Source organism: Glycine soja, chromosome 18, assembly GCF_004193775.1.
Source record: "Glycine soja cultivar W05 chromosome 18, ASM419377v2, whole genome shotgun sequence".
Lineage (NCBI taxonomy): Eukaryota > Viridiplantae > Streptophyta > Magnoliopsida > Fabales > Fabaceae > Glycine > Glycine soja.
In genome coordinates, this window is record NC_041019.1 from 50,226,883 (window position 1) to 50,248,880 (window position 21,998).

Genomic DNA, 21,998 nt, shown 5'->3' on the forward strand with positions numbered 1-21,998 from the left:
AATATTCCCTTTGTGTACCTAGGAATGCCTATGGGGGGCTAACTTTAAAAGGGTAACAACATGGAAGCCAGTTGTGGACAAGATCTCAAACTAGCTAGCCTCATGGGAACAGAAATTTCTATCTTATGGCGGGAGGATATATATTTATTAAAATCTGTGTTATCATCTTTACCCTTGTTCTTCTTCTCTCTTCACAGAGCGCCCAAAGGGGTTACGAAAGAGATCATCAATTTACAAAGGAGGTTCTTAATGGGGGGAAAAGAAAATGTGTTGGGAAAGCTGGCAAAAGATTTGCTTGCCAAAGGAGTGTGGGTGGATCTTGAAATATTTAATGAAGCCCTAGTGGTCAAATGGATGCATGTGGTGCTTTGTTCATGAGTAGGAATCACTATGGGTAAAGGTATTATCCGGTTTCCTCATCCTGGTGGAAGGAAGTACATGAGGCATGCACACATGTGCTGGCAGCGATATGGTCAATATGGACTTAGGCTTCGTGAGTGCATGTATGTAAGCTAAGTATGTTTAAATCCAAACCAATCCATAATAAAAACTAAAAATCACTAAAAAAAAAATCAAACTAGATCAATTTTTTTTTATAGATTTGTGGATGATTTTTTCTTAAATAAATCTGTTTGATTTGATTTATGGTATGTATTTTTAAAATTAAATCAAAGCACAATACTTATATTATTTTAATATTATATGTTTTATATTTATATCACTTGATTTGATAATATTTTATAATATTATATATATAAAATTTATATAATGTATATTACTTATTTTTCAAATCACTTTTTAAGATACATTTAATTTAAATATGAAAATTTTAAATTAAGATTTTTTATTATAGAAGATTTAACATATTAATAAATTTGATAGATTTTTATTAATATTTTTTTAATATAATTTAATTTAAAAGATAAAAAAAATATAAACTTTAATAAAATAATATTTAAAAAAAACCGCAAAAATCAAATCATAAAATATTAATTTGATTTAGTTTAAATTTTATTCACACGGTGACTTTTGATGAAACTTAAAACCAATACCAATACCCCTACGGTCTCCCGTATTCTATCAGTGAGTAAACCTTAACCCGCACCTTGGAATCAATTTTTATGTTATCATTCTAACTCTTCTCCGTTATTCCCGATTACTATTCACCAACTCGTTAATGTTTATTCGCAGTCACGAGCGTTTGGAATCCTCGCTTCATTCACAAATCAAGGACAAAGATTTCAGTTTGGGGTGCTGCATTTCGCCGGTTCAGAATTACACTACAAAGTTTAAAAAAAAAAAATGAATTTGTTGTTTGTAGTATATTGGGTTCTGTTTACGCCAGAAAATTCAACAAATTGAATTTTTCATTTCAGGTTTAAAATGGGTGATTAAAGATCGAGCCTTCACTTCTGGGATCGAGCAAATTATGAGGCTTCTTGTACCTGCTTCTGATTCCAATTTAAATGGTGGCTTGAACGTTCATCCAAACTCAGAAAATTAGAGATTGAATTAGAAAGATTAAAGATAAAGTGATCCTTAGGTTTGAATTATATATAAAAAAAAAACAAATTTAATTGACTAATCTGACTATATAATTCACATCATGTTTCATGATGATTCAACTACACATAATATATAATGATGTAATTTATTTTAAAATCACAAAAAAATAATGATTAGCCGAAAAATTATTTTGTTAAATTATTAATGTTCAATAATATTAGTTGTTAAAATAGTTTAAAAATATAAAATAACAGAAAAATAATAAAATTATGATTTATTTTAAAATAAGTAATTAGGAGATTGAATAAATATACTGAGCATAAAAATAAAATAAAATATAAAAAGTGACAAGTTGACCTTTTAAAAATACTTAATAAAAACTACTAAAAAGTTACTAAAATAACTTTATTAATCAGTTGTTTAATTTGCATTTCTCATTGTATAACACATGGTACAAACCTTCTCTTCGTTCTATTTTATTTACTTTTCATTTTTTTTTCATATATATATACCCTTTGTTAGGATAATATGAGAAAAAACATGCAAAATAAATGACTTTGATGTTAGATAAGTACGTGAATGAGTTTAGAATGAAATAAAAAAAATAAAACAAAAAATTTGATATTTATAAAGTAGGATAAGAATTTCAGATTGTTATTTGTAAGAGTTATATATTATAATATAACAATCATTACAAATAATTCCTTATAATAACTAATAGATAAATAATGATTTATAGATAATTATGCACTTATCACTTGGTAAGGGAGTTGTCATATTATCATTAATATTCAAATATTAAAGTATACGAAGATAATCTATTGGTCACCCAAAAAAGGGTTGGATGTGATGTATTATCAAAATTGAATATGTGAAAGTTATTTTTCTCCTCTTTTACACAAGATGTGTGTGTCGGTATTTTTTAAGCTAAAAATATACATCACTTTGTTAAACATACGCATGTCAAATCAATAAAATAAGATGGCTTATTGAAAGAAAGAAAAAATCAATTTTTAAAAACACTGTTTTCTAATCGAAGAAGTCAACCAAATTAATATTTAAATTACATTCTTTATTTGTATTATAAAATACAATCATATACTCAATACGGTGATTAAAAGACTTTTAAAAAACTAAATAAAGAAGGGAGCATAAACACATGGTTTTATTTTTATACAAAGTATATATTAACTAGGTTAAATTAAAATATAAGTAACATAATAACATACAAATCAAAAGTTTTTGGTACAACTAATTTAGCATTTATATTTCTTAATAAAAGACTAAAGTTTGATTCTCAACTTAAAAATAGAGTCGTGACGGTATGTATTATTTTATCATCAAATGAGACAATTCTGTAGAGAAAAATAAGTTAAATGTGAAATAAAAATCTTAAATAACTTTTCATTATATAACAACAATAATAAGGGAAGTGCACTTTTTTTTATATTAAAAATCATTATAAAAGCGCCTAATTTCCATTTGATCCACATGATCACTCGAGCTCCTTGCAAATTCTACCAAAAAGAATCATTTAAAGATATATCTAACTAAACTTAGATTACAGCACATTTGTACTTTTCATAAGCTTAGCCATATATCTATTGCATTTAAATAATCTCTTAACTTTCTATCTATTTTTTTATTATTATCCTGCTTTTAATAACTATATCTTAAAAGTTTAATTTTAAGCTTTTATAATTTTTAAATTATTAGGAATTAATTAGTCCCTCTTATTATATGTAAAATTTTAGTCTTGATCCCCACATAAAGAAATAATTCTTAGTATGAAATTGTAGAGATTTAATATATTTGAACTTCTAAAATATAACAATTAAAATCAAAACTGTGTTTGGTAAAAAAAAAATGATCAAAACTGTGAAACTAACCATTTCTTCTTCAGATTTTGCAATGCAATGAATCAGTGACGCATTTTTTTATCCTAGTTCAAATCATTTAGGTTGAATTACAGGATTTGAACTCCAATAATTTAAATGCACGATTCAGCATTCTGTTGGGAACATTGAAGACCAGTCAACTACTATATTGTCATCATTGAAAGAAACAAATATAAGCTTTATATATAGTGGTGAAGGTACAATAAACAAAATAACCTAATAAATTGATCTTCCTTCTCCTGGTTAAAAAAATATTTAAATCAGAGTATAATACTGTATGGAAATTGGTTTCAAACTTATGATAACTATTTCTACAATAAATGCAAAATGTCGGTGTAATAATTATAATAATATATTAAATATTAAGATACCCCAACAACATCCCACCACAGATTAAAAGGTTTTACAAGCAGGAAGGGATCACTGGAAAAAATGGGAAAGACTAGCTATACTATCTGCAGTAAGTGAAGGATGTGACTTGTACTGGTTACTTGATATTTTTCTCTAATTGGTGCTCAATACTGTACCACCCTGCAAGGCTCTCAATCTCTCATAGTCTGCGTTGAGTCTCATTCGACTTCTATAAGATAAGATATTAGTATAACCAGCAACAATTACTTACCAAAAGAAATGCTGCAATTTATTCAAATTATAAAAGTAAAGTGGCTCAGACCAAGCTAGACTTTAATGGATAAGTTCCATGTTCTTTTAGTAACTAGTATGGTGCCCGTGGTCGTGTATGAGCACGGGTTGCTATATATACTTTCTTTTATGTTATTTAAATACTGTTTTTATATGAATATTTTTCTAATGATTTAGCCTTTTTTTATGAAGTGAAGTTAGTTATTATGTGAAATATTTATATTATTTTTTCAAATGCTCAATTAATTAGACAATTCAGTCTAAAACACAATAAAATATTTTTTATTTTATTTTGTAACGTAAGATAATACTTTATTCATTGTAAGTTGTAACGGTTTTTAATTATAATTGTTGCATTTAATGATTATCATTTTACAATTAAAAAATTAGAGATTAATCTAATAAGTTATAAACGACGTTTATGCTGGAGCAAAAAAAAAAAAAACTCACAGTAACTTGCAACTATTAACTCACAAATTGGTCCCTCGTGTCATGGTTTCAGCACAACTTGTGCTAAAACTCCGGCTGCTTTATTGATATATTTCTTTTGGCCTTTAAAAAAAAAACTCACAAATTGGTCCTAATCAGATTTGTAATGAAATATATTAAGTCTTAAATTAAATTTGTATTATTATAAAATTTGTAAAATTGTAACTAAGTAAACTGGAAGGTAAGCGTTAGGGTTTTATTTCAAAAAGTTATTATATAATTTTTCCCCCATCAACAACATATTTTACATGGCAGGGGGGGGGGGGGGGGGGGGGGATAACGGATAGGTGCAGCGTGCAAGCATTAGCGAGTCAAACACTCATGTCTTCCGGCCGAGATTGATTCCCCATAGTAATCTTATATTTTTTTTTTATAGATTATAATATTATGTGTTGAAAATGTCTAGAAGAATGCTAGAAAATGTCACAATTAGGGATGCAGATTGTTTGGTTCAGGAGACAATTGAATGGAACTGAAAAATGGTTCAAGAGAAAGTCAAACTGAAGCATTTTTTTTATAGTCAACAAATGTCTCTCACTAAATTCAATTTTGCTTGAATCGGATATATAGGACACCTGTAAGCAACAGAACTCTCTCTTATAGTGTTTAGGGTAACTGTATTTCAGGATTCAAACTTAAGAATTCTCGTTAAGCTCAAACAACCACAAGGTGAAACAACTTTCTAGATGTGGTTTGTGATTTTTATAAATGGTTTCTGAGTTTGTTTTCTTTCGCATGTTCTTTCTTACTTAGAAAAAACCTTCTTAGATGATGAGATAGTTGTTGAGTAATCTGTTTAGAAAGCAATCTTATGTTCTTTAGAATGAATCTTCTTCGATGTAAGCAAGCTGGTTCTTGCATTATGAGATGTAATAGGACTATGGATGACAATGGGTAATAAAGCAATATCGGATTATGCAGAAGAAAGAAAATGCAGTGCTGGTTTAGATGATCAAATCTGCATCTTGATCATTATTCAGTGGAGGCGAAAGTATATATATACATGTGCACGAAAGGTACTTACCCAGAAGTTAGTTACAACTGGAACAAATAACTAACCCAACGAAATTAACTAACCTAACAAGATGCTGTTAAGATCCCCCCCCTCAAGCTGGGAATGATGTGTTACAAAGATTTTGAAAAACAGTAGGAGACAAAGCTTTGGTGAAGATGTCCGCGAGTTGTAGTGAAGATGAGATCGGAAGGAGCTTGATGAGACCTAAGTTGACTTTGTGACGAACGATATGGTAGTCTATCTCTATATGTTTGGTGCGCTCGTGAAATACGAGATTGGTGGCAATCTGAATTGCTGACTGATTATCACAATATAGGGTAGCTGGTTTGATGAATGTGACACGAAAATCTTGAAGAAGATACGTTAACCATTGCAGTTCACAAGTCGTTGAAGCTAGGGCTCAGTACTTAGCCTCGGAAGAGCTGCGCGAAACAGTGGATTGCTTTTTAGATTGCCAAGAAATGAGAGAAGAACCAAAGTACACTAAGAAGCCAGTGGTGGATTTCCTGGAGTCTTGGCACCCTGCCCAGTCCGAGTCACTGAAGGCTCGAAGCTGAGGGGTTCCTGTAGCGGGAAAGAAAAGACCCGAGCCTGGTGTACCCTTGAGGTATCGAAACACCCGATAGGCAGCTTGAAGGTGAGCATTTGTGGGGCTAGACATATACTGACTGAGCTGCTGAACGGCGTATGCGATGTCAGGTAAGATATATGAGCCTCCCGATCAGCCTTCAATAGGAAGAAGAAGACTCTACCGATAGAGGAGTGCCTGACGTAGCCTGTAATTTTGTGGAGTAGTCCATCGGTGTGGTGTTTGGTCGACAACCAAGCATGCCCAAATCGGATAATATATCTAAAGCATACTTTCGTTGACACAAGTGGATCCCTACAGAAGTACGTGTAATTTTGAGTACGAGGAAAAACTTCAAATTGCCGAGGTCTTTGATTTTGAATGTCTGATCGAGAAGCATGGTTATGCCTTGTATTTCAGTGATGCTATTACCAGTTAGAATAATATCGTCTACATAAACTAAGAGCACCGTAGTGATGGATCCAGTGAATAGTAAGAAAAGTGAATGGTCTGAGTGGGATTGTTGAAAGCCATGAGATATTAAGAGGCTGGACAATTTCGTGAACCATTGACAACTCGCCTGTTTGAGTCCGTAGAGTGAGCGCTGCAAACGACATACTAGTTGGGGATTTTCAACTGATAACCTCGGTGGAACCTGCATATAGACTTCTTCAGCAAGCTCGCCGTGGAGAAAGGCGTTGTTGACGTCTAGTTGTCGCAGATGGCATTGATTAAGAGTAGCTAGAGCCAGAAGAAGACGGGCAGTAGTCAGCTTCGCTACCGGAGAGAAGGTATCAAGATAATCGAGCCCTTCCATTTGTGTGTAACCTTTTGCTACCAGACGCGCTTTGTACCTTTCTATAGAACCATCAGCACGATATTTGATCTTGTATATCCATCTGCAACCAATGGCGGTTTTGTGAGGAGGAAGAAGAGTAAGTCTCCAGGTGTCGTTCGACTATAGAGCTTGTAGCTCAGCCTGCATTGCTTTAATCCAGTAGTCATGGCGAGAAGCTTCGGCATAGGAGGAAGGTTCTGCTGTTGACGAGATGGACATGATGAAGTGTTTATGTGTAGGTGAGAGACGTGAGTATGAGAGAACTGAGCTTAGAGGGTAGCGAACAATCGTTGAAGCGCTGGTATTGTGTGAAGAGAGGTCACGGTGGTAATCCTGCAAGTATGTTGGGGCGTGTTTTGTTCGCGTGGAACGTCTAGGATATGAGGAAAAAGGTTCCACTGGGCGGCCATTGTTTGAAGGTTCTTGTATTGTGGGTTGTGTTGGTGCGGTTTCTATGGACAAGTCGAGTTGGCTACTGGAAAAGGATCCCGGGGATGGTGTACTGGGACTTAGGTTTGGTTGCTGGGTTTCAGAGAATTGCGGGAAATGATCTTCATAAAATATAACATTTCGTGATGTGATAATGTCATGCGAATGCAAGTTATAAACAAGGTACCCCTTTGTGTGTGATTTGAAACCAATGAAGATGCATGGGTGTGCTCTGGGATCAAGCTTCTGTCGATTTGCTTTAAGTGTGTTAGCATAACACAGGCAACCGAAAATGCGAAGATTGGATATATCCAATGAATGTCCATGAAGCTTTTCATAGGGTGAGATGCCATGTAAAAATGGGGTAGGAATGCAATTTATCAAATATGCAACATGTGATAACGCATAACACCAGAAGCTAGGTGGCAGATTTGCCTGAAACAAGAGCGCGCGTGTGACATTAAGTAAATGCTGGTGTTTGCGCTCCGCGATACCATTTTGTTCAGGCGTTTCTACACATGTAGTTTGATGTATGATTCCTTTCGAGGCGTAGTAGCCATGCATGAGGAACTCAGGCCCGTTGTCACTTCTTATAATTTTGACTTTGCTATTATATTGGGTTTCAATGGATGCAATGAAATTCATGATAATGTGTGGGGTTTCAGCCTTAGTGTGCATGAGATGTATCCATGTAAATCGCGAATGATCATCAACAATCGTTAAGAAATATCTATGACCGTGCATAGATGGTTTCGAACACGGGCCCCATATGTCCATGTGAAGTAAATAAAAAACATGAGATGCATGCGAAATGCTAGAGGGAAAAGGTAGTTTCTTATGTTTTGCATAGTGGCATGTGTTACACATAAAATTCTTGCCATTTCTTAAAAGAGGATAATAGGATCTCATACATTGTAATCTTTCAGCTGATGGGTGGCCCATTCGAAAATGCCAAAGGTCTATGGGAATAACATTGCATTGAGGATGAATAACGGTTGAGCATATAGCTTTGTTAGTTATCTGGTCTGGTATGAGATGGTAGAGGCTGTGTCCCGCTTCAACTATACCAATCTTCATACGATTGTTCGTATCCTGTAGCGTACATGAAGTAGAAGAGATGATTAGTGCATAGTTAGTGGAAGACACAAGCTTAGAAATTGAAATAAGGTTGAAGGTAAACATGGGTATGTATAAAACATTGAGTAAAGTTATGGTAGTCGAGAGGTGTACAATTCCCGAATGGGTGGCATGAACATGATGGCCGTTAGGAAGCTTTACTATGACTGGGTTGATGCGTTCATAGGACTGGAGATTGTTCAGGGAATAGGTTACATGATCTGTAGCTCCTGAATCTAATATCCAGGAGGTGGGTTTTTCGGTTGTGGAAGGTAGAGGCATACCTGGGCTTGATGGCTTATCAATGGTGCATGATGAGATGGAAGCAACCTGTTTGGTTTGGGTCTGGTCAGAAGCCGTGTTCCCGGAGGATGGCCGCTGGATTAAAGCAAGTAGGGCCTTGTACTGCTCAGGTGAGAATCGTACGAGATCCTGGGACTCATGATGCTGAGTTTGATCATCCACGGTTTTACCATCCACTGCCACCACATTGTTCACGGTGGTTCTTCCATTGTAGGGTTTGTATCCCGGCGGATACCCATGTTTCCGGTAACAGACGTCGACGGTAAGGCCTGTCTTACCGCAGTGGGTACATGCTTTTCTTCCGCTAGTATTCTTGTTCCTTCCATCGTGATTAAGAGGCATACCATGCTTCTTGTAGCAAACACTTTTCGTGTGACCGATTTGTCCACAGTAATCACAGATGGTCTTTGCAGCGTTAATGGAAATATCTTTAGGTTCAAAGTTGAGATTAGGAGTAGTGTTACCTAGCAGTTGTCGTTCTTGTTGTGCCACGTACGAAAATATTTTTGATATAGCGGGTATGGGATCCATGAGGAGCACGTGAGATCGAATGTTGGTATATTGTTCATTCAGGCCACGCAAGAACTGCATGGCTCGGTCTTCAAGCTTTCTTTGTGCGATGATGGTGAAGGCGGAGCAAGAACATCTAATGTTGCAGGTGCAGACTGGATCGGGTCTGAAATTTTCAATCTCATCCCAAATCACACGCAGTCGAGTGAAGTATTCCGTTACTGAGAGTGCTCCTTGCTTCATCGTTGACGCTTCTTGCTGGAGATCGGAAATCCTCAAAAGATCTCCCTGCGAATATCTTGATTTCAGGTCTCGCCAAATTTCTTTAGCTTTGTCCATCCAGAGTATACTTTGCCTTATAGAAGTTGCAACTGAGTGAACTATCCAGGATACCACCATATTATTGCACCGACACCAGGCTCCATACATTCTGTTCGTTTTCAGTGGTTCAGGTGCACTTCCATCTACAAATTCTACCTTGTTTTTGGCGCTTAACGCAGTGATCATGGATCGGCTCCATGAATGGTAATTAGTCGAATCCAGGACTGGAGAAACGAGAGTGATGGTTGGGTTCTCACTTAGATGAAGATACAAGTAGCTTTCTGTGTTATTGAACGTTGTTTCGTTCATGATGGTGGTTAATGTTCAAAGGGAAAAATAGAGGAGGTGAGTGCGCAGCAGAGCTCCTCGTTAGAAGAGCTCTGATACCATAATAAAGCAATATCGGATTATGCAGAAGAAAGAAAATGCAGTGCTGGTTTAGATGATCAAATCTGCATCTTGGTCATTATTCAGTGGAGGCGAAAGTATATATATACATGTGCACGAAGGGTACTTACCCAGAAGTTAGTTACAACTGGAACAAATAAATAACCCAACGAAATTAACTAACCTAACAAGATGTTGTTAAGAATGGGGCAAGGAAAACACGAGTAATAACCCTCATCACGTAGCAGTTGCCTTGTTGGATGAAATTCCTTCCCATGTTTACCACATACTTATACGTACACTTATTGTTAAGTGAGTATCCATGAGTTTTATGAATATCCACATATATGTATCCCCAGGAATGGGTACCTTGCTTTACTTTCCCTTGCTCGGTTAACAAAGCCAGTGGAAAAAAAATGCATTTACTTTAGGGAGTTGCTAGGTGCACCCAGCAACATTGCTGGTGCACCCAGCAATTATGTGAATGGGCCAAATTGCCCTTATCTAAAAAACACGAATACCTACATATGGAAGAAGGTTCTTCCGTTGTTGCTATTTTCAACTACGGAAGAACCTTCTTTCGTGCCATCTCGCGGAAGAACTTCTTCCGCAGAAAGTCACAGAAGAAGGTTCTTCCACAGTTGAAAATAACAACAGCAAAAGAACCTTCTTCCGTGGATTTTGCGAGATCGCATGGAAGAAGGTTTTTCCGCTGTTGTTATTTTCAACTGCGGAAGAACCTTCTTCCGTGAGTTAATTTATTTTTTTGGTTTTTAAATTTTTGGATTATTTTGTATTTGCCTATGTTATTTTGTATTTTATTATTACAACATTTAATGTATATTTAATTCGGGTTATTATTATAAAATAAAAAATATTTATTTAATATATATTAAATTTTGTAATAGTAAAAAAAAATTGTGATGGTAAATATTTTTTATTTTAAAAAATATATACGAATTAAATATTTTTTATTTAATTTGGGTTACTATTACAAAATTTAATGTATATTTAATTTGGATTACTATTACAAAATTTAATGCACTAAATATTTTTGTAATAGTAACCCGAATTAATGCATTAAATATTTTTTATTTAATTAGGGTTACTATTACAAAATTTAATGTATATTTAATTCGGATTGCTATTATAAAATAAAAAATATTTATTTAATATATATTAAATTTTGTAATAGTAAAAAATTTGTGATAGTAAATATTTTTTATTTTTAAAAAAATATACGGATTAAATAATTCGTATGATTTATATCAAAATTAATTATCACAAAATTTATTATTTAAATTTACATGTGCATTAAATATGCATTAAAAATTGTAGTGATATATATAGTAACATTATTTATTTTATAATCTAATTGGTTCATTATCCCAGTTGGTTAGAGCGTTGTGCTAATAACCTATATATTTTTTAATCTGTATATTTTTTAAAAATAAAAAATATTTACTATCACAATTTTTTTTTACTATTACAAAATGTAATATATATTAAATAAATATTTTTTATTTTGTAATAATAACTCGAATTAAATATGCACTAAATTTTGTAATAGTAACCCGAATTAAATAAAAAAATATTTAATGCATATTTAATTCTGGTTACTATTACAAAAATATTTAATGCATTAAATTTTATAATAGGAACCCGAATTAAATAAAAAATATTTAATGCATTAATTTGGGTTACTATTACAAAAATATTTAATGCATTAAATTTTGTAATAGTAATCCAAATTAAGTATACATTAAATTTTGTAATAGTAACCCAAATTAAATAAAAAATATTTAACCGTATATTTTTTTTAAAAATAAAAAATATTTACTATCACAAATTTTTTTACTATTACAAAATTTAATATATATTAAATAAATATTTGTATTTTGTAATAATAACCCGAATTAAATATGCATTAAATTTTGTAATAGTAAAATACAAAATACAAAATAACATAGACAAATACAAAATAATCCACAAATTTAAAAATAAAAAAAATAAATTAACTCACGGAAGAAGCTTCTTCCGCAGTTAATGTTACAACTGTGGAAGAATCTTCTTCCGTGCGATCTCGTGGAAGAAGTTCTTCCACAAGAATTCACAGAAGAAAGTTCTTCCGCTGTTGTAATTTACAACTACGGAAGAACCTTCTTTCGCAGAAACATTAAGGGGTATTTTGGGAATTATAAAAAATTGATGGGTGCACCAGCAATCTTGCTGGGTGCCCCTAGCGATTCCCTTTACTTTACTTGCATGTATATAGAGACTCGATCCTAAACTATGTTAAGAAGTACACTTAGCATTGGACCCATAAATTTGAGGGTCCCAAATTTTTATTTTGCTGTAATATTAAAAAAATCATTTTAATATGGTTCACCCATTCACACATTAATCAATCGGTAAAAAAAAAAAAAGTTCATGCACCACTCACCCTTTGAGCTTCTTCTTCACTTCTCAATATAGCGCATCTAACGGCAGTTCTCAAATTACAATCTCAAATTTAAAGGTTACAAGTAATTGAACATTGAAGTTCCACCAAATTATTCAATAATATGCACCAATTTCTAGCTTTGTGAAAATGGTAATATTTTTTCTAATAAAAGGTATGGAAAGCGAAGAACTATAGAAGGGAGAATCCACATAAAAAGGAAGAGTAATACACTGATTATTAATATCATACTGAGTCTAAGTAGTGACTATATATCATTGTCAATGACATTTGAATTGTGCTCTAGATTGTGATTTCCTTTTTGAACTTAAGCCAACAAGTCAAGAAGGAAAGGATCAAATCACGCAGAAGGTCAAGAACGATGTCGGTGCTAGTGCCACATGTCAACATTATAGATTACTGAGTGGATTATTGAACTCTTAAGGCTTGAAATTCAAAGATTTTTCTATGCATTCACTTTATAATATTATTCGAGTATATATATATATATATATATATATATATATATATATATATATATATAGTTTGACTTGGATAATTGGTGTTGGATTGATCAAATGATGCATAAGTGTTGTTATACTTGCTACTTGTCGTGATTTGATACTATTGTTGCTGCTTAATATTTAAAATGAAATAAAACTTGTTTCGTCTTAATTAAGAACTTAAATATTTCAATTGCTTATAGGATTTTACTAACTGTGTCATCGTATCATCAGTCGAGAGAAGTATTTCAACGTTAAAATTAATAAAACCTTACTTGAGGTTGTCAATATCATAAAAAAGATTGACTGATTTAACAATTTTTATCTATTGTAAAAGATATGTTGGAAAACATTGATGTTAATGTTACTATTAATGATTACTCATTGAAACCATTTTTTATGGTAATGTATCTATTTTGTTTTACCTGTGAAGCAACAATCCCACAAATAGAGAAAATATGTTGCTGATACTAAAAAATAGCACAATAGTTGATTAAAGAAAAAATGTAATATTTATCAGATCTATATTATTCAATAATAATATAACTTTTAATGAGATTATGTATCTATTTTATTTTTAGAATAAATATTGGTTTTAAAATAGTTATATATAAGGAGTCTTTTATTTATTATTTTGGAGAGGGCCTATAAAATGTCAGGAGCAGTCCTGTGTATATATAAGTATGAGTTTTTTTTTCATGCCCAAATAGAACTTTAGTATAGTTGCTGAATATGTTTTATTAGAAATCTTCGTGAATTACATCAGTCATTGGTGTTGCTACAGATTGTTTGCTTATATGCCAAAGTTTTGATCGGAGAACAATTTTTTTGAGTTATTGTTCTTTGCATTCTCAGCATATATCTATGTTAGTTGAGGAATAAAAAATATATTTATTGTGTAAATCATAGGAGAAAAGATTATAAATAACATAATTTTAATATGTCAATAAAAATATTTCTAAGTCCTTAACCAATACTCTTAAGTTACATACTAACATTTATATATAGAGAGATGCGGTAACAAAAAGAATCATACATATAGCTACACATGTAAAATATGTATAATTTTAGTCTTGATCTCTACATTAAGAATCAATTTTTAGTTTGAAAATTATAGAGATTTAATATATATTGAACTTTCCAAATATAACAACTAAAATCAAAACAGTGAACCTAACCATTTCTTCTTCAGATTTTGCAATTCAATGAAGCAGCGACACATTTTGGATCCTAGTTCAAATCATTTACGTTGAATCACACAATTTAAACTCCAATAATTTTAATGGACCATTCAACATTTTGTTGGAACATTGGAGACCAGTCAACTATATTGTCATCATTTAGTGAAAGAAATAAATAGAATAGCTTTATAGTGGTGACGGCCTGACGGGTGAGTAGAGCTGGACATGCAGGTAAATCCCCATTACCCATGAAGCCCATCTCGCAAACCCACTTTTTAATCGGGTTCGTTTTTTCTAAATCCGCCCTCGCCCCACATGGGTTATGCGGGTGACCCGCATTCACAAAAAAAAATCAGAAATTGTGTATTACCAAAATCACATTAATCTCAAGTTCTCAACATCAATTTTCTCGTTCCCATTTTTAAAATTGGATATCTCAGCAGTTCTAAGACTCAGATAACAAAGCTGTAGATAAATTAAACTTATATATATATATATATATATATATATATATATATATATATATATATATATATATTTCTCACGAAGCTTGAAAGGATATCCATATTTTATACTCCAAGTATCTCTTCTAACAAAATCTTTCTTCCTAGATCTATACTGATCACTCCTCTCACAACCAATTAACACAAATGAAATTTTTTCTCTAATATCAGTGTTTGTGTCTGATCTCATAATCACCGCCACAAATAAGTTTTCATGAGCAACTGATCGACCCACTGCAAAACATCATCTCAGATAGGAAACATCAACAACTCAACTCATACAATTTTAGTCTTCAAAAGGACATTCATTTTATCAATTTAATAACAATAATGAAGATTATTACCTCAGAAGTATTGAACGCATCTGAACAATCAACATGTTGTTCATTCACACCACATTCTTGTTTATTTTCATCATCCATATCAACTTCTTCAGACATTATACTGTCATACATCTATTGATTTTGGTCCATCTTTACAACAAATTAAAATTTTCCACATGACAAACATACAACACCTAACCGCATTATACATATAATATCATACAAAACTAAATGTAATCTTTTATTGCATACCATTTTATAAACACTACAATTCATAACCATATATATTAAAAACCAAAAACCCTATATCAATCTATATACAAATTATTTCAAATACACATATAAACAAATAATTTTTATTTACAAATTTACATACAAACATATTTATAATTAAAAGGAATTAAAACTTTAAACAATTTTTACAAATTTTAAAATCTGTATACCATACGGATCATGTTGATTCATAAGGTTTATATAGATCAAGTTGATCCGTATGTTAAAATTAAACATATAGATCAACTCACCCAGGGAAACCAGCAACACCAACCCGTGTACCTGGTGTACTTTCGACGACGAACCAACCACTGCAACAACCACCACTCATCGGTAACACTTTCACCTTCACCCAAGTGGCACCTCACTCAACGAGAAAAACCAACAGAGTAAAAAGCGAAGTGCAAATACCACAAAACAGTAAAAACAACTTTAAAAAGGAAGAAGACGCATGGATAATTCTGAAATTACCAAAAATTGTTGGGTGCACAAGCAATAATGCTAGTGCACCTAGCATCACCCCGCATGGGTTATGCGGGTAACCCAGATTCACAAAAAAAAATAAAAATTGTGTAATACCAAAATCATATTAATTTCAGGTTCTCAACATCAATTTCCTTGTCTCCATTTTTTTAAATTGGATATGTTAACCGTCCTAAGTGATAGTATAGGTAGAGAAGATAATTTAAACTCAGGTAACAGAGCTGTAGATAAGTTAAACTAAAAATAAATAAATTTAATGGGGAGTGAGAGAGAGAGAGGAGTCTGATGGTGGAGGAAATGATTTAGGTTTAGTTTAGTGTCGATGAATTAGAGCTAAGCCTTAGGTTAGGGGTTTTAGTTTTGTTAAAACACCTTCATTTTTGTTAAATCACACACCTTATTTTATTTTTTCATAGATATTTAAAACTCGTGGGACCCACGGATAAAACTTGTTGAACCGTTGACTTTATGCGGCGCAGGCTAAAAAACCTACTTTTTAAATGTGCTCAAAAAAATGAGAACCGTTTGCCCAGGTCTACTGGTGATGGTGCAATAAATAAAATAACCTAATAAGTTGATCCAGCTTTCTTTCATTTTGGATATGTTTTTATATAAAAATTTATGAAAAAAGAAAAAAAATAAAAAAATAATAATTTTTTTCCTTAAGCTAAAATAAATTCTCTATTAACTAATCATTAGCTAATTTGTGAAAACTTTTTTGTATTATTTCTCTAAAAAATAATAAAACATCTACAAATTAACTAATAATTTATTAATAAAAAATTCATTTTAACTTATGAAAAACTTTTTCATTTTTTCTCTTAGAAATATTTCTAAAAAAACTTGTTCAAACAAATCACTTAGTGGTTAAATGAATTATTTAATAAGAGTATAATATTATATGGAAATTGGATTCAAACTATGATATTTAATCCTATTAAATGGCAAATGACGATGTGATCATATTAATATAATATATCGAGGGCCGCCTGTGTTTTGAATGAGTGAAGATATGGCTTGTGTTGGAATGAGTGAAGATATGGCCTGTGTTGGGACACGTTTTGCAATGTTGACCTTGGTGCTCAAGAGCGTGCTCTCGTAGTGTAGGTTGGGACTCTCTATACTTATATATATATATATATATATATATATATATATATATATATATATATGAAAATAATGATTTTTGTTCATCAATATATAAAATATTAATAAATTCGTCGATAAAATTTAAATTCTAGTTTTTAAAAATAAAAAAAATGTGAAAAATTTATTCATTTGTTATTGTTGACGAAAGGATTTATGCGAAACATGTAAGAATAAATTTATCAATGTTCTAAACATTCAGAAATGAAAATGACTATTTATCTAAAATATATTTAATTTTCTATCTATCTCCATTTTTTAATTGTGACAAACATAATATTACAATAAGCACTTAAAAAATAATTATAAGTTACAACAAACATAATAATAAACATAATATTGATTAATAAACATATTTTATTTGTTATTTTGAAATTTTTATTGTGACAACATTAAGCAGTTACAAAAATCAAGTTGATTCTCATTTTTTTCTATAAAGGTTAACTTAATGGTTGTGTATTTTTGTTTGAGTCTCATATTTTGGATAAGGTACGGTCAAATTAGACATTTCAGAGTAATAAATAGATTGTGTTTTTTAATCAATATTATGCTCATTATTATGTTTGTTCTAACTTATGTTTGCTTTCTTTTTTTTAAGTGTTTATTATAATATTATGCTTGCAATGATTAAAAATTGGAGGAGATGAAAATTAAATTATATTTTCGTCCATGGATGTATAGAGCGCTGATAAATTCGTCCTTGAATGTGTCATGTAAGATCTTTCATTAACAGTGACGAATGAAAGTTAACAGATTGTTAGATTGTCGTACTTTTTCATTTTTAAATACTAAAATTTAAATTTTTATCTTTTAGAAATGAATTTATCATATATATTTCCATGTTGTGAATATATTATTCAGTTCTAAAAACTAGCCCGGTGATTGACACGGTCATGACATTGGGTCACTGGGTTAGTGATCGAACCTGTGGGTCACTAATTGACTCACATGACCTGATCTATAATATAAAAAATTTATATCTATCTTAAAATATTTTAAAATAACATCACAAATTAATATAATTTCATAACATAGATAATTAGATATCAAAATGTAAAAAAAAAACATTATTATCCAAGTTGAAACAAACAAGTAACAAACATTACAAACATAAATAAATAGATAAATAAGTTCATGTTCAACATATATTCCAATTATCCAATATGTAAATAATATATAATTGCATTAATTGTATTCATTACTATCCAATATTTTGCCCATCATCTCACATTTTTCCCCTACAACATCTAGTTCAACAATAATAGTTATCCTGATCACAAAAAATTAAACAAACTAAAATATCAACTAACCCCTGATTTAAAAATGATATGATAGAAAAATAAAATAAATACTACTTGATCATAATAGGAAAAACCCGATGATGATGATGATGGAGGAGGAGGAAGAGGAGTACTGGTTGGACTTGGAGTCTGATCCGTGATGAGGCCGTAGAAAGGGTACAGTTCATACCAAACATTGCAACTGGGAAACCCTACTCTTGCTCCTTGTTTTGCATAACAACATATTGGAAGCTCACGTATTGCTTGCGCAAGACAGGTTGTGCAGTTTTGGGGGGACAGGTCTTCTGTGCACTGAGCCAGACAGTAAAGGGTCTGAGACTGAGACAAGTTTGCTTCCTTTGTGGAGAACCTTTTAGCAGAATTGGCTGCTGCTTCTGCAGTTTGGTTCATGGTGTTGGACAAAAAGTTCATGAAACTGTTTGTTGAGTTGTTGGTGATGTTGTTCGGGTTATACAAAGAATATTCGGGAGATGTGGCCACGGTGGAGAAGAAGCCGACGTTGGAATACCGAACTATGCATTCAGCGTACCACATCACAGCCTGTTTCGAAAGAGAACAGCTTTGGTCTGAAGATAGTTTCTCGGTTGCGTTCGCCACGCATTCTTTGCAGAGGCGAAGGGGTATATCACCCCTGCACATGAATAGACCGTACACTGTGTCAGAGGTAGTGTTTGTGCTGCCGAGGACTGTGTTGTTGTAGAATAAGGTTGTAGTGGCGTTGGAAGATAAGGAAGAGAGAAGGGTCTTAAGGTTCTTTTCGTAGGGGCTGTTGGCAGTGGCTTTGTTTGCACCGCAATTTTGGGAAACAAAATAAACCTTGTCCTGTGCTTTAGTAGTGGTTGCAAAGTTGAACAAGGTAACAAGGACGCAAAGGAAGACGAGCATGAAGGAATTGGAAGCCATGGTTGTATGAATGTTCTACAACACTACCATACTATTGGAGGATTATATAGATGGATTTTTGCTGTTCAAACTTTGCGTATTGTAATGGAAAATATAGGTACCGTGAAATTGAAACTTATAATAATTTTTTCCCCATCAACAACATAATTTAACATGGTAGTGAGGGATATAGGGGCAACGTGCAAGAATTAGCGAGTCAAACACTCATGTCTCGCTTTCGTTACCTTCATACATTGATTCCACCCAAAATACTTAATAATTTTTTTAGATTATTATATTGTGTGTTGAACATGTTTTGAAGAAAGTGGCAAAAACAGAAATGAGGGAGAAGATCGAGATGGTAGCTTGAAATCCTCTGTTGATAAAAAAAAATTAACAAATTAATTAATAACTAACATTTTCAATCAAATAAAAAAAATGTCTCGAAGAAAGTTAGAAAACGTCAAAATTAGGGCAGCTCATAGTTTGGATCAGGAGAGAGAATTAAAACGAAATATTTATAGATTCAGAGAGTCCTGTATTAAAAACCCAACCGAACTATTATAGGTTTAGTGAACCAGTTCTATATTATAAAAATTGAACCAGACTTATACCAGTGAGACATAAAAATACTCAGGCACAGTAGAAGCAAACAAAGAAAAAGATGAACTTCTGTACTCTATTTCATTCCCAGACGGTGCAGAGGGTGGCTTTTTAGTGGAATATATATTACAAACATAAAAATAGTATTAAAAGACTACTTAATGAATAAGGAAAACCATAAGCGGTTGTAAACAAGAGGAGTTATAAATTCAATACCACTCATCGTAGTATTATACGCACCAAGGGGAGACACCTACCTTGACAACTTTCTCTCATCTTAGCAAAAAGGTTAAGGTTCAGTGATTCACTGAATTAAGTAAATTTTTACATTGCTGTATAGAGGTAGTGAACTGCTTTTAAAAAAACAGTTTAGTGTAGTTTTGTTAGTTGGATTATTAATAGTTTGGTGCAGTTCAGTTAAGGTTTATTCACGTTTCTTCAATTAAGTGTAGAATATTTTTCTTCTGAAAATGTTCATTTGATGTTAAATAACTATACTCGGTCACTTATTGAAGAAAAAGATGGAAATAGTCTACACTTCATATACTACTAAACTAACTAACATATAACTAATTAACTAACAAACTAATCGATCTCTAGCTAACTCACTCAACTTATATGTCCTATTTTTTGGGCAATCTAATGTTAGGAGTGGTCTCACTTGGAAAGGGTTACTAAGAAGCTTTGAATTGGTGGCAGGACTTAAATTTCCACAAAAGCAAACTGGCGGGTCTGGAGTTATGGAGGACGAGCTTTAGAGGTATGCCTCTATTTTGAATTATCAGGTGGTGAACATTCCCTTTGTGTACCTAGGAATGCCTATGGGGGGCTAACTTTAAAAGGGTAACAACATGAAAGCCAGTTGTGGACAAGATCTCAAAGAAACTAGCTAGCCTCATGGGAACATAAATTTCTATCTTATGGCGGGAGGATATGTTTATTAAAATCAATGCTATCATCTTTACCCTTAGTTATTTTTCTCTCTTCACAGAGCGCCCAAAGGGGTTACGAAAGTGATAATCAATTTACAAAGGAGGTTCTTATTGGGGGGCAAAAGAAAATGTGTTGGGAAAGCTGGCAAAAGGTTTGCTTGCCAAAGGAGTGAGGGTGGATCTTGAAATATTTAATAAAGCCCTAGTGGTCAAATGGATGTGGTGCTTTGTTCATGAGCAGGAATCACTATGGGTAAAGGTATTATCCGGTCTCCTCATCCTGGTGGAAGGAAGTACATGAGGCATGCACACATGAGCTGGCAGCGATATGGTCAATATGGACTTAGGCTTCGTGAGTGCATATCTGTCCCTAAGTAGGGAGGGATGTTTAAATTCAGACCAATCCATAATAAAAATAGAAAACCATTAAAAAAAATTAAAAATAAAATTAGATTGATTTTTTTTATTTGTTTAAATGATTTCTTTTCAAGCAAATCGGTTTAGTTTGATATGTGATTTATATTTTTAAAATTAAATTAAATCATAATATTTATATTATTTTAGTGTTATATATATATATATATATATATATATATATATATATATATATATATCACTTGATTTTGTAGTATTATATATATATAATTTATATAATGTATATTATTTTTTTAAATAACTTTTTAAAGATACGTTTAATTTAAATATAAAAATTTTAATATAGAAGATTTAACATATTAATAATTTTGATAAATTATTATTAATATTTTTTTAATGTAATTTAATTTAAAAAATAAAACTAATATATAAATTTTAATAAAATAATATTTAAAAAAACCACAAAAATCAAATCATAAAATAAAATATTAATTTGATTTAGTTTAAATTTTATTCACATAGTAACTTTTGATGAAACATAAAACCAAACCAATACCAATACCCCTAGTATCTCCCGTGTTCTATCAGTGAGTAAACCTTAACCCGCACCTTGGAATCAATTTTTATGTTATCATTCTAACTCCTCTCCGTTATTCCCGATTACTATTCACCAACTCGTTAATGTTTATTCGCAGTAACGCGCGTTTGGAATCCTCGCTTCATTCACAAATCAAGGACAAAGATTTCTGTTCGGGGTGCTGCATTCGCCGGTTCAGAATTACACTACAAAGTTTTAAAAAAAAATTGAATTTGTTGTTTGTAGTATATTGGGTCTCTGTTTACGCCAGAAAATTCAACAAATTGAAATTTTCATTTCAGGATTAAAATGGGTGATTAAAGAGCCTTCACTTTTGGGATCGAGCAAATTCCATAGGCTTCGTGTACTTGCTTCTGATTCCAATTTAAATGGTGGCTTGGAAGTTCATCCAAAATCAGGAAATTAGATATTGAATTAGAATTAAGATTAGAAA

The 21,998-nt window shown here is 32.1% G+C and overlaps 1 protein-coding gene across 1 annotated transcript; it reads right to left on the reverse strand.

The window, feature by feature from the left end:
- Positions 1-18,126: 18,126 nt before the first annotated feature.
- LOC114397381 (putative cysteine-rich receptor-like protein kinase 9) lies at positions 18,127-19,078 on the reverse strand. The gene is made up of 2 exons (XM_028359436.1): positions 18,230-19,078; positions 18,127-18,144 (listed from the first exon to the last, which is right to left on the reverse strand). Exons 1-2 carry the CDS (start codon positions 19,076-19,078, stop codon positions 18,127-18,129), a joined length of 867 nt encoding a protein of 288 aa, XP_028215237.1.
- Between the last annotated feature and the right edge of the window lie 2,920 nt (positions 19,079-21,998).

Coding starts and splice junctions, on each gene's coding strand:
- LOC114397381 (XM_028359436.1), bottom strand. CDS start 19,078: ATGGCTTCCAATTCCTTCATGCTCGTCTTCCTTTGCGTCCTTGTTACC.